Source organism: Chaetodon auriga, chromosome 19 (assembly GCF_051107435.1).
Source record: "Chaetodon auriga isolate fChaAug3 chromosome 19, fChaAug3.hap1, whole genome shotgun sequence".
NCBI classification, from domain to species: Eukaryota; Metazoa; Chordata; class Actinopteri; order Chaetodontiformes; family Chaetodontidae; genus Chaetodon; species Chaetodon auriga.
The window spans coordinates 3,050,922-3,063,905 of NC_135092.1; the positions used below are offsets into that span (position 1 = coordinate 3,050,922).

The 12,984-nt window shown below is 38.7% G+C and overlaps 1 protein-coding gene across 9 annotated transcripts in view; it reads right to left on the reverse strand.

Moving 5' to 3' along the window:
* dennd1a (DENN/MADD domain containing 1A) overlaps positions 1 to 12,984 on the reverse strand; it is a 29,866-nt gene that overhangs the window by 5,748 nt on the left and 11,134 nt on the right. The window contains exons 7-22 of one of the 9 annotated variants that reach the window (XM_076757450.1): positions 12,841 to 12,921; positions 12,454 to 12,507; positions 10,337 to 10,447; positions 8,888 to 8,988; positions 7,251 to 7,296; positions 6,862 to 6,963; positions 6,620 to 6,745; positions 6,305 to 6,406; positions 6,109 to 6,196; positions 5,168 to 5,208; positions 4,438 to 4,509; positions 4,277 to 4,333; positions 3,834 to 3,986; positions 3,004 to 3,068; positions 1,598 to 1,735; positions 163 to 409 (exon numbers count right to left, since the gene is read on the reverse strand). In XM_076757450.1, the coding sequence (XP_076613565.1) occupies positions 163 to 409; positions 1,598 to 1,735; positions 3,004 to 3,068; positions 3,834 to 3,986; positions 4,277 to 4,333; positions 4,438 to 4,509; positions 5,168 to 5,208; positions 6,109 to 6,196; positions 6,305 to 6,406; positions 6,620 to 6,745; positions 6,862 to 6,963; positions 7,251 to 7,296; positions 8,888 to 8,988; positions 10,337 to 10,447; positions 12,454 to 12,507; positions 12,841 to 12,921 (1,584 nt within the window). Of the gene's footprint in view, positions 1 to 162; positions 1,736 to 1,762; positions 2,511 to 2,540; positions 3,069 to 3,818; positions 3,987 to 4,276; positions 4,334 to 4,437; positions 4,510 to 5,167; positions 5,209 to 6,108; positions 6,197 to 6,304; positions 6,407 to 6,619; positions 6,746 to 6,861; positions 6,964 to 7,250; positions 7,297 to 8,887; positions 8,989 to 10,336; positions 10,448 to 12,453; positions 12,508 to 12,840; positions 12,922 to 12,984 lie in introns of those variants that run through there. The other 8 variants (XM_076757449.1, XR_013079197.1, XR_013079199.1 and 5 more) reach the window with 8 other exon arrangements.

Genomic DNA, 12,984 nt, shown 5'->3' on the forward strand with positions numbered 1-12,984 from the left:
ATGAAAGTTCTAAAAACTATAAAAACTATATTTATATAACTATAAAAAGTTCGTTACATTGAATGGTTTACAAACCTGGAATCAGGATCACATCTTTTAGGAAACAACACTATTAAGACTGTGTTAAACAACTTTTGGCAACAGAACATTTCGATCTCTGACCTGGTAGGTGAACTTCATTTGTAGCTCCTCAGAATCTTTGGGAGTCCTCAGGTCCTCGAGACTTTTAGCCAAGGTCATTGGTTGGCTGTCAGGCTCATCCTGGCAACCGAAGATGTCACCCAGCAGGTTGACATTGGAGAACTTCTCATTAACTGGACTGGGAGGGGCAGTGTGACTTTCTGCCCCAAAAGCAGGGTCGTCCCCTTCCATCAACTCAACCTCCTTCAGGGAGCGGTATGGCTGAGGCCTGCAGAAACAGCATTGGACTTATGGTCATTTATTTCTCTCACACACTAGAGGTTTTCATGGGTTAAATCTCTGTACTCAACCCATAAAGAACCACTGACCTTTAACACAAATAAAGAGGGACCTAAACTGATGTGCCTATCTCCACACTCTCTCTGTATTCATTTAGTTAAAGGATAAGGCTGGCAACCATCTAAATTTTTCTTATTGTCCACAAATCCATAATTTCTTCATGATGATGACCATGGACACTGCAGTTCATTCTGAGTCAAATAACTTGCTACCACACCAAATGTGTATTAATTGATGGATAAAAATCCACAACAAATGTTAATTTAATGCTGCAATTTTTGCTAGTGCCCACATGTTTTAGGAAATTAGATTTGAGTTTTAATAATTGAAAAATGAAAGTATATATTTAATAGGAACCAAGGGGCTTAGTTTTTTTCATTATGGGTTTTGGGCTTTTTACGAAATTACTTGACAATAACAAAAAAAAGTTATATTTTGCCCTGTTGGGACTAAAATGGACATTGCTAGCTAACTGTCTAGCTCAGACAGGGAAAATAATGTAGCCAAATGGCTTCAGAGGTCAGTCAACGTTTAAATTCTACTGTATTGGCTGGCTAATTGTTTTCATTAAGAAAGTGAAGAAAATGAAAAGACTATTTACAGTACTGTAGTGCTGAAGGATATCCACGGCAAACTATGCCCTTCAATGCCCAAGTAAAGGGTACCATGGAGATATTCTGAAACTCTATTGCTCCAACAGCTGTAGAAGAAACCTTTAAGCTTTGAGTCAGTTGCGTGCTGATTGGCAAACAAGGATGCAGTAGGCATTGTTCTTGAAACGTGACAGGAGTGGTAGCCAATGTGATTAAAATTAACCGTACAGGAAACTGTTTAATTAAAGAACATTTACAGTTAAAATAAACTGATGGGAATGTCCTTTTTTGGACTCCAATCTAATGGAGTATCCTGATGAATCAGGACATTCAGGAAACAATACAATGTCATTAATTACATCCTAAGATAGGATTTTCCTATACAATGATTATAATGTCCACTATGTGAAGCTTTAGACCACATGTACACAAGCATACACACATTTCATTAGAAAGAAAAGAGATGAGTTGAGAAAGGCTTATCAATTAGTCAATAGTGCAAAGCCAATCAGAGAGATGCATACAGAGGCGACCACTCAAAAGGGACGGAGAAGAGAAAGCTGTCAGGAAACCCAGAGATGGAGTCATCATCATACTGGAGCTCGTCTCCGGACGAATCCTCAGAGAGAAAAACTGTGTAGTGACGAGTAGGACGGATAGAGCTACGAGGTGGACAAGGAAGACAACAGGACATTCAAAGCTCATTAGAGACATGTTAATTTTGTCCATTAAAAAGGAACAGAAGAGAAGAGGAAAATTAAGAGAAAGGAAGGTTGAGTTGGTTATGTTAAGAGTATCAGTTTTTATTTTCATTTACATAGTGCATTAGGATTATTATGTTACTGTATTTAGATTAGCTACATTACCATGCAAATGTTTGGAATCACCTGTTATGATTATATTTTCTTCTTTCCTTCAATAATCTCTATTTTAACATGAATAAAAACAGTATAATTCAGACCCCAAATGTATTATGTACATATCAAATAGTTTTGCATGAAGAATAATACTTAAATGATTACAATATCCATTTAGTTGATGTCCCCACAGTGTTTTATCACAGGAGAATATTACTGTAACTATCTGATTTTGAGTTTCTTTTCCAGTCCAGAAAAGCGATTAGTGAGTTGAGAACATAAGTTACTATATTGTGACTGAACCACAATGATAAAACTGGGCTCTAAATATTTTGGGAACATATCTTGGGCCCTCTGTATATGGGTAGATTGAATAGGTTTAAACTAAGATTGGTCAGTCCATAGCATGTTCAGCTGATATTCGTGCTAACCTTAGACTAATCTTCTATTTGTAATTTGTAATCTCTTTGTAAAGAGCAGTCCTCTCAGCCATCTGACTGTTTCAAATCAAGCTTTGATAGCAGGCAATTCCAAACTTTTGAACAGTATTATTTATTTATTTGAATTAGCCTACAAGAAGCTGTGCAGTTAGCTGAAAAGGAAATTAGACCACAATTGGACAAACATACAAACCAATGAACAAAATCTGTTGAATTGCAAAAACATTCAAATCTGTGTGATTGTATTTGGGAACTGTATTTGTAGCAATACAGAGCTGCACAGTCAACAAATGCTCATTAGCTGTCTCCATTATCTTTCAACTGTAGTGAACAATGTTGACCTAATGTGATATTAACAGGGGATTTTGCATGGGACTTAAATTATTAGAACAGGAACTCTGGACTGAAATATAAATTTAGATAACACTGCTAAAATACCATTGTGTTCAGAAAGCTTATACAGGCTTGGAATGTTACATTTCTTGCTCTTGTCTACAAACTCCAAGTTACCCATCAGCAGTTTTAGGCACTTTGCGGTAAAGTTCATGCACTGGCTATCTAAATATGTAAAAGCCCTTTCATAGTTTCATCATGGACAATGGGATATACTATATATCATGGAGGTAGTCTTACTGGTCAACGCTGCTTTCCAGACTCACATTGCTGCTCGGTCTCTTCAACAGCATTGGTGGCCGAGCCTGTGGAGGTGACAAAATAATATGGAACTAAAATTACAACTTCGCAGTCCACATTCTCGACCAATAAAGCTCATTTTGAGAGAACACAAAGTTGCAGTCATGTCAGCAAACAAATTTATAATAATGCTTAAAATATCAGCTTCAAATATCATTTTTTTTTCTAGGATGGCACAGAATCATCTGACCATTGTCAATTCTATAAAGCCCATCTCAGTCCCTGTGAAGAATGTTTGCTTGCTATCACTGACTCATCTGACTCACCAGATGTAGACTGTGTGCCATTGGCCACTTATCTCAGGCAGCATTCTCATCTCCTTCTCTGTGTGTTAACATTTTCAAAATCCCCATTGCTATGGGAAACAACAACAACTAAAACTCTAACCTGATTGCTAACAGTCTGAATGTAAAAACAAGCTAACACCTGTTAACTTTTATTTAGCAGGGATTTAGCCATTTTAATTCCAGGGCCCGCCACATGCAAATGCTCCACCAAAACAATCCCCTAAGGAGTCATGGGTTTAAAGAAATACGAACAAGGCAGATTGCTTTTTTTCTTTTTGGCCTACAGCAAAATGATATTGGTTGAAGCCGCATCTCCATAGAGCTGGGGTCTGTTGATAGGTCTGGCTATGCAAGACTATGGTGTATATATAGATATATATAGTTTTATCACCAACCTCTTGTGCAACCACTACATTTTACGCTGCTACTTTGTGCAATTTCTTCTAAACTCTTTGTGTCATCACCTACCTCATTCCTGCTCACCTGTCCAAAGTGCACAGTGATTGGCCTCTGATCATCCAAGGTGCGCAGAGGCCCCTCCCTACTGACTGCACTGGTGAAAGAGGTAAAGCCCACTCTGTTGTCATCATCGATGACTGCTGACCCTGCTGTAGAGAAGCCATTTTCTGCCTGCTCCTGCAGAGGGGGGGCACAGGGAGCTGGAGGTTGACATGGGCGAAAGGACTGATGGTACAGCAGGGGGAAGGGGAGGGGGAGGGAGGCTGCACGCCGTGGCTGGGGTGGTGAGGTTCAATTAAGGTAAGTCAAGGTAGTGTTTAAGGTATTTTTTGTGAGGGAGAGACCAAGAATTGTCACCACCTTTGCTGTTGCAGATGTAAACTCACAAATGTACAGACCAGTGTAACAGTGTTTACAAAAAAATGGAAGAAATTATCCAGAATGGTGGGTCACAAGTGAAGAGCTACCTTCTGCTTCAGCCGGCTCTTGACTTCCTTTATACGCATTTTTGCATGGTCCTTAGCCTGTCAAGCAAACATAAACAAAGCCACATCATTTCCATTCTGATATCTAACTAATGGTTCATTTTCTAATTTCTGAAGCCAGCAGAAGGCAGAAATTTGCTTACAAACTTGTAAACGGTCTTCATGGCTGGGTTTGCCTTGGTCTTCACTGTGTTGAAGATAGCCCCGCCCCCTTTCTATCAGAACATTTACACAAAATCTGTTAGTAACGGTATACACCACATTCAGTTATCTTAAAAGGGGGTAGTGTACGATGAAGGTTTGCTCTCACACAACAAACAGACATACTTTATAAAGCATAAGTAAAGGTCAGAAGCATCACTAGCAGCACCCAGAGGCCGCAGTGTTCAGTGCAGATGCAAAACAACACTTTCAAACAGATTGCATTACGTTTATGTGTATGACTCTTTAAGGCTTCCCACAAGTAAAGCTAAAAAGGTGAAATGTGCCCTGAAGGATGTGGAAGAGGAGGTTCCCCAAAACAGTAGGCCTCATCAGGAAGAGGCCACTATTAGTCAAGACACCTCATGGATCAAAATATTAGCTAAGGGGAAATTTGACCTGGTAGTGATAGTGTGGATCAGGGAGTCACCAAAATCATGAAGAATCATCTTCTGGTGAGAAACCATATCCATAGTCAGTTTTGGGCAATCTGGTCAATAATTGTTGGTCCTTTTCCAGGACCAAATGTTTTGGATGGATAGATTGACAGACATAGCAGTATGCACCTACACCACACTATTTCATGGTATTACTGGGGCAAAGACAAATGACAAAAATACCAAGAAGGTATTCAATGTATTCTTTAGGGTAATAGCACTGAAGACATCTCACCTTCACAGTGAACAGCCACTGGTGGTAGGTTTTGTCACTGCCTGGGGGGTGGGGGTGGGGCATGGAGGAGTCACAACAATAAAAGGTCAACAATATCAAGTAGTGGGCATATTGGGTACTAGTTAACAAGGTCTAAAAAAATCCAGTCTGACAGCTGATTTAAAACCACTGCAGTGTGTAACTAGTGTGTCGTCTACAGCAGTCTTATAAACATCCTGATATTGACATAGTGGCATTTATTAGATCAGTTCTCCTGTACAGCTCTGAGATCGGTTGATTAGAGTGGTTGTTCAAAACGTATGTTAATGCAATATTTCTTAATCCGAAAAGCAGTGTCACAATTACCTGGTTTGGTAATTGTGACGATTGCAAATAATACACAGTACACAAAACTACTTAATATCATCATACTAACAAGTTAAAGATCAGAGCTCTTGAAAAATTCACCAAGAAACATGTACTCCAACACACAGCTGGCTTGATAACACTGTAACTTTGTTCAAAGACGGTCCTTTTAATCTGATATCGGTGGAGGAAGTGGTGCTGTAAGTTTATATGTTTGTGTGTGCTGGACACACACTGTTTTCTGTTTTTGTAATGTCATTTCAGTAAGACTTCCCTCATAAATGTGGACATGTGTTTCCAACTTTGAAAATGTATATCAGGCTGTGTGAACCAATCAGAACCAATCTTTGGATAGCCAGCAATAGCAACCAGAAGTTAAGGGAAAAAACAGGAAATGGAACAAACAAAAAACGGGTAATTTGCATGGTCTAGTTTATATGCTAACACAACAACACACTTATCATGCTGTTGATAATGACTCTTGCTGTTATTTGATTGATTCCCCTTTAAATGGATAAGCACACAGTATAGGTGCACTCCACGCACCAATGGACTTGACTGAAAAGTAACACACTAACACATTACTACTGACTCACCCGCATATTCACCCATGTTGATCTCCTCCTCAAAGATGTCACTGAAACCTTCTCCTGAGTTCAACAGGTCCAAACGGCCATCAATGAACTGCAGGCAGAAGCACAACATGTATTAGAGTGTCAGAGGATGGGTGAAATAAAGTTGTGTGTGCATGTGTGTGTGTGTGTGTGTGTGTGTGTGTGTGTGTGTGTGTACCTGTTTGAAGAACTGCAGCTGGATGGCATTCTGGAGGAACTGCCTCATGGCATTGGAACGATGGTTCACAAAGATTTCCTCACTGAATGTTATTGGCTCACCCTGCAAATGCAGAAAAGCAGACCAACACTGACACATTCAACATTGCATTTTCAGCGCCCTGTAGTCCTGGCCTTTGACCTTGTTGTCCAAGGATGTGGCCATACCCATGTGGCTTTGCCATCTTAGCTAAACTGACATGAAAGGATTAAGGTCAACTCTATTTTTGGCTGTTCCCTGCATCCTTCATGTCTGTGGTGTGCAGTATGTACTGACCGACTCAATCTGCAGAGCATTTCTGTAGCTGCCGAACAGAGCCGCCTGACTCTTGAGGAAGGCTCGAGCCACACCGTCCCCAGTTGTTGTTGAAACCTTCTTCAGTCGACTTTTTAAAGATGAAACCTGTGGGACATGAATTCCAAGTCATTTGGACACAATTTGATCTATGAATGTTCATATCCATATCAAAAACTGGACTTTTTTTCAAAAACACACTGAACAGTACAGTAGTTCCTCACCACATCATTGGGTAGGCTTTGGAGGTCATCATAGGGGGTTTCCAGGGTATTTGTGTCCACATTCAGGACCACCACATCATCTAGAGCCAACCCTCGAACTTTCTACAAGCAACAGAAAGAGCATAATGACAGTCAACTAAAGATGCAGTGCCTGTAAAACAGGCGGATACTATACAACTTAAAATCTGCCAGCACCAGATGAAGCAGCGTAAAAATGTTCACTGCATTTCTGAATTGAAATTATTATTATTTTATTGCTGATGATAATAATAATAATAACAATACTACTACTACTACTTCTACTACTACTACTACTAATAATAATGATAACAATATAATAATAATGTTTTGAATGTCCTGGTTCTTGCATGTCAGTTATATACACCAACCTCCATCAGGCTGGAATGTACTCCGATGAGGTAGGGCATAGGGGCACTGAAAAAAGAGTAAGTTTCATGGTTAAACATTGATAAGACAATAGCTGGGTTATGGAACTTAAACTCAGCAGTCTTTGACTAAGCATGTCAAGCTCTGCCGGCAGATATTAAATCCTAATCTCAAATTTCATTCACAGATCAAGTGACATGTCATTAGAATAATTCATTAGAATATTTTTATTATCATTATTATTCAGTTTATGATGGTAGGCAATCCAATGGCATGGTTGGGCAGGTCAAGTGTACCCTGACAAAGCTCAACAGCATTTCTGAGCAGCAGCATAACCCACTGTCACAACCATCCCTTGCCGACAGCAAGAAACACAACATATTAAAGACTTTAATACATCTAATTTAAGAATTTTTAAAACTTTTTTTGGAAAATAAATGTAGTGGTTTTTAAGACTTTTCAAGAGCTGCAAATAACCTGATGAAAAAGCCTTTGAGCTGCACTTTGAGTGTGCAAGATGTTTTGACTGGCTGAGGGAGAACTTGCTGATTTTCAACCAGCTTTGTATCATTACAATGTGGGTAGTGTATGCAAATGAATAATGTTAAACTTCCCTCCATGCTGCCTGCACCTGGAACTTCCCACTCATTTGCTGACAAAAGAAACGTGTCATCTGGCGGGTTTTTGCCAGCTGTAGGGTGTTTGAATGACACATTTGACTTCAGATTTTTGTGTGTCCACCTCCACGGACACAAGTGTGTGGAAGCTGCCGCTCTCTGAATCTGAGACAGAGCCGCTACTCTCTCTAAGATGGCGAGATGGGCAACAGGAAACGCATATCAAACTGTGAAACTAGTTGGTCATTAAATATGAATCATGATTCTGTTACTGCATTGCCTATTTCTCGCCATAAATGTGTTCAGAAACACATTTTAGTGTCCTGTTTAGCTGTAATATGAGAAAGACTGTGACCAGGCTGCTTGAAACCAGATAAGCTGAAACCAAGCACCACCCAGCTTGCAGTTTCACCCACCAGGGGGAGTGTTTAGTGATCTGGTATGATGCAGTGCATTCTGGTGGTTGTTCCTTTTGAGCCAAATGAATACCACAGCCCTTTTTCTGTTTTCTCTGGTCATGCAGCACCAATTTAAAAAAATATTTGTGTCTTTCTACTAAACAGACAACCCTTTTTTATCGTTCCAGTGATGAAATACCCCTTTAACACTGAGAAAAAAAAAATTGAATTTTTCAAGATAAACACGGGGGAAGTGTCAAACAGGACCAGTTCAGAAAACAGTAAGATGTCTTATCGAAATATGATGAAATGCAATTAACACTTATAAAAACAGGGCAAAACAGGAATGTAGGTCTGATTCTGTCTAGTAAAAGCCATTATTTGAGAGTTACTGTTATAGTTGGTTTTCACTGAAGCACTTTGTTACCTTACCTTACCATTATTACTTAATCACTCACACTTGGACATATAACCACTATCTATGAGAGAAAAGGGGTTCACTTCATAAAGACTGAATTGACTTGACCTGTGTGTATACTCTTGGTCATTGATGCCCAATTGAATGCAAAGTACTCTTTGTTTAACACAGCAGGTTTGGAGCATGATGGCAGTCAGCATACTCACCAGCAGTAGTCTAACAGATGTTGAGGCAGGACAGGAATGTAAACATGTTGCCAGTGCATTGGATACAACATGGCTGCAGACCCATGGACACAAGCTGTTAACTGTGGAAAAAGCACGAATAAAACAAAATATTGTAATGGATACATATAAAATATATTAGGTTGCATGTTATTGTTGTAGATATGGCTACATAAGATTGTATATATGAGTCTTGCAAGTATATCAAATCAATAAAAATGATTTAAACATAATGATGCAAACTATGGAGGCCAGCATGTGCCACAAAAAGGAACTTAGTCAGTGTTCAAATAGCAAAACATACGGAACAAAAAACATCAGTTGACATTTTAACATTGGTTCAAGGGATGTCAAAGATAGGCCAACACTGTGCTCGTCCTCAACTGGAGGAAGTAGCTACAACAACCTTTAACCTGAGTATCTAATGCCATGCTACATTGACGGTGAGTGGTAGCAGTAAGCTAGCACTTGTAAAGCAGTTGGTAAAGTTAAATAATACAAATAAGGGCAAATATCTGGCTAATTTTACAAAACTGACCGACAAAGCTGGCAAAAAACATAGTAGGGTCAGAGGGTTTGGCATTTATGTTTGATTATGTGTTTGTAACAGAATTTAGGAGACAAAAAACAGGAAATGGAACAATGAAAAAGTGGCTGGACACGTAAGGTTAATACCACTGTGTACCCAAATGTGTCTAAATAAGCTGTTTAAATGCAAAGCTGTTTTGCTATGAGATTTATGTATTACTTTGTGTTATCTTGACATCCCTTAAACATGTATTAAAATGTCAACAATGTAAATGTCATTCTATGTTTTGTGCACATCATTCATTTTTTTCTCAATGACACCATTCCATACTGTTCAGCAATCAAAAAGCTCATTCACCATTACAGAAAAAAAAGGAGATGATTGAAATGAACTGGTGGGCAAGTGGAGGCCTTGTCATCTTTCTAACATACAGAACTCTTTATAGCTGTTGCATGGTCAAAGCTGTGATGGTACATCAACTATTCTGTAGTTCAAAACCATTTCCTGTTTAAGTCCTTCACTAAAACATGAATATAGATAAACAGATGTACTGTCTTGTGTTGAGTTTACAGATATCCAGATTGATTGCTATTAACTTAGTTCACATTAATACAATTTCCAGCTCTGGGTTACTTACAATGATTCATATTATATAGTTCAGGTCAGGAAAAAACATCTAAAACACCAAGAACCCCTCAAACATTCAACATTTAATTCCAAAGTTTCAAAATGCCATTTTAAAGAAAACATTTTCTGAACTCTTTTCTGAAAGGTCACAGGGGAAATGCTGTGGTCCAGTAAACAATAGATTCTAAAACACTTGCTCATTACTGAAAGATATAAGAGACCAAAATGGGCAGAGCTGTAGAAGAGAGAAGAAACAGGAAGTGGACTCTACTTACAGTGCTTAGTTTGCTACAGCAGATGAGGATTCGACGTTCATAAAGCATACTAGCATACAGGTGAAGCATGTTATTGACATCTACTGCTACAAAGTACTCTGTTAGGTTTCTCTGCAAGGGTCAAAAACAATAAGAGAAAAACAAGAGAGTTAGTTGTGAAGGTAAAGACCATAATTCAGTTTGAATGACATAAACTGTGGTTCAAGTCATAAAACTCAGAATTGCACAGAAACTATCCAGTAACTATTTCAACTCGCAAACAGAAATGCATTATTGTAAACCTGGGACAGTGAAGGCAGCAGGGTAAGAAAAACACTGCTCATAACTACAGCAGAGCTGGTCTAATGTACTTCCTATCACATCATTACCATTTATTGGGTCAAAACTGATTACTTTCTAAATTCAACTACTGACTAGTAAAATGTGCCACAAATGCTAAAAATCTCAAAAGTCACAATAGTTGGATCTGATCTAATCTAATCTTTTTCATGTATCTATTTAGTTTTGTTGTTGGAATGGGCTTCCATATGGTTTTGTGAAAATCAGGTGGTAATATCATAATATTGTTAACAGTTCATCGAACAGATTTTTCACCAATCCACAGTATCTGTTAGCAAAAAGTTTAAACAAAACGTGAACACCACACTCTCAAACTCCCAACATTTTGGTCATAGATGTAGCACTTCTACAAACCTGGCATATATATGACTCACAATGCCAGCAGACCACTGATAGTTGGGTTGCAGATTTGTTGCAGTTACGCTAGCAGCAGCTAATGCAGCTAATGCAGCCTGGAGCTTCTTGCCTCAATCATGAGGAGTCATACAATGGATGTGGAGCAGAAACAGAGGTCTGGTAAACTCACTTTCAAAGTCCACACACCCAGAATTTTTTAATTCAATTAGAAGTCTTCAGCTCCAACCCATTTCTGAAAGTGAAAGCACCAAATATAGAGCCATATGTTCAGCTGCTTTGAGACTCTGTCAACTGAATCTTGTCTGAGAAAACATCACTATAGCTTTAAGATGCTAAATTTGGCTTTCAGAATAAACCTATCTTGCAATATTGGAATGTTAAAAAATATACATTTGCATGTAGAGGAAGTCTTTCTTCACCATTCCATGTGAAGAAAGACTTGTTGGAATTTAAAGAACTGTACATTTAAACATTTTTTGTATATTTATTCATTAAACAAACCTAAAGCTCCTCTTAAGACAGGCTGCTTTATCTGGTCCAAACACATACCCAGTAGGTTTTTTTCATTTTATCATAAAAGGAGATCTTATTTTGAAATAGCTATACACGGATTGCGTGTATGAAAATTCTGCATTTTCTGCCAGATTCTAGATATATGACACAAGTGACTACAGGTACAGCTTCTCTCACAAGAAACTGTCAAGACAGGACTTATCAGCCACATAAATCAGCTGTCATAAAGTCACACAGTGAAACTCTGAACACATATCAAACTGATCAGCTAAGTATTGATCAAAGAGTCTGGCAAATGTTTGCACAGTTCATTTAACAGCCATGAACATACAGTAACAATGTGAACCATCTGACCTTAAAGTAAACATTTCTTCTTAACCAGACTCTGTGTCAGAGTATCAAACACCTTCTCTAGTACTCTGGACCACGTGAAACCAGGACTCTGACCAGATTGCTGGAACTAAATGTTAATTTTGAACTCTGAGCTAACCAGGAGGTGTCCATCTTAAAATAATGGGACATTTTCCACCCATTACTGGTGATTCATGCAGTTTAAGGCACAAAAACAGCTCCTGTTGATCTCCTGAGCTGTTAGTCATTGTGATTTGTGATCATGCACACACATCTCACTGATTATGTCGCTTGGAATCCCAACTATAGCTTCTAATTTACCCACATGAATAATAATCAACTAATGATATAATACTATATACTGTATATAATAGTTTAACAGGCACAGGGGCCATGTTTCTGGGTACTTTCATGTTTCATACTTTATTCATAGCAGAATATTTTTACAGTGTGGTATTAGTACTTTTATTTAAGTAACAGATCTGAATATTTCCTCCACCACTGGTCAAATGCAAGGGAGCTTAGAGGTTTGACAGTTTGGAAATGACAACACTCACATTCTCAGGTATGCTGGGGAGTTCCTCTGTGTCAGGCACAGTGAAGAATGAATGCTGGAGAAAACAGAAAATGAAAGGCTCAGTTTTAGTTTGAATCCCTCACAGAGTGGCAGAGAGAAAAAAAAAGCACTGCAAGAGACTGAGAAACTGTGCAGTCAACTCTACTCCTCTACTTGTATGAAACAGACATATGGTGACGTATACAGGTACTGTGGTAATCCTGCAGTGGTAGTACTTTATACTGTACTTAAAAGTAAAAAGGGCCACTTTTCTGACAGGGTGATTCAGCAGGCAATAATATTACTTTCCTTCGTGAAAACAGATACTGCAGTGTTTCCAAGTTGAAACTGAGCTCAAATGGATGTCATGTGGCGAAGTCAGACTCACCACACCAAGATGAACAGGGACTCCAGGTTCAGGGATAGGGAGTGTGTGTAGTGACACCAGGAGCTCTTGCCACTGGCTTTCCTGAAACATTCAGAGGATCCAAAATCCATGCAATGGCCGATTTAAAAATGCACAATCTTATGT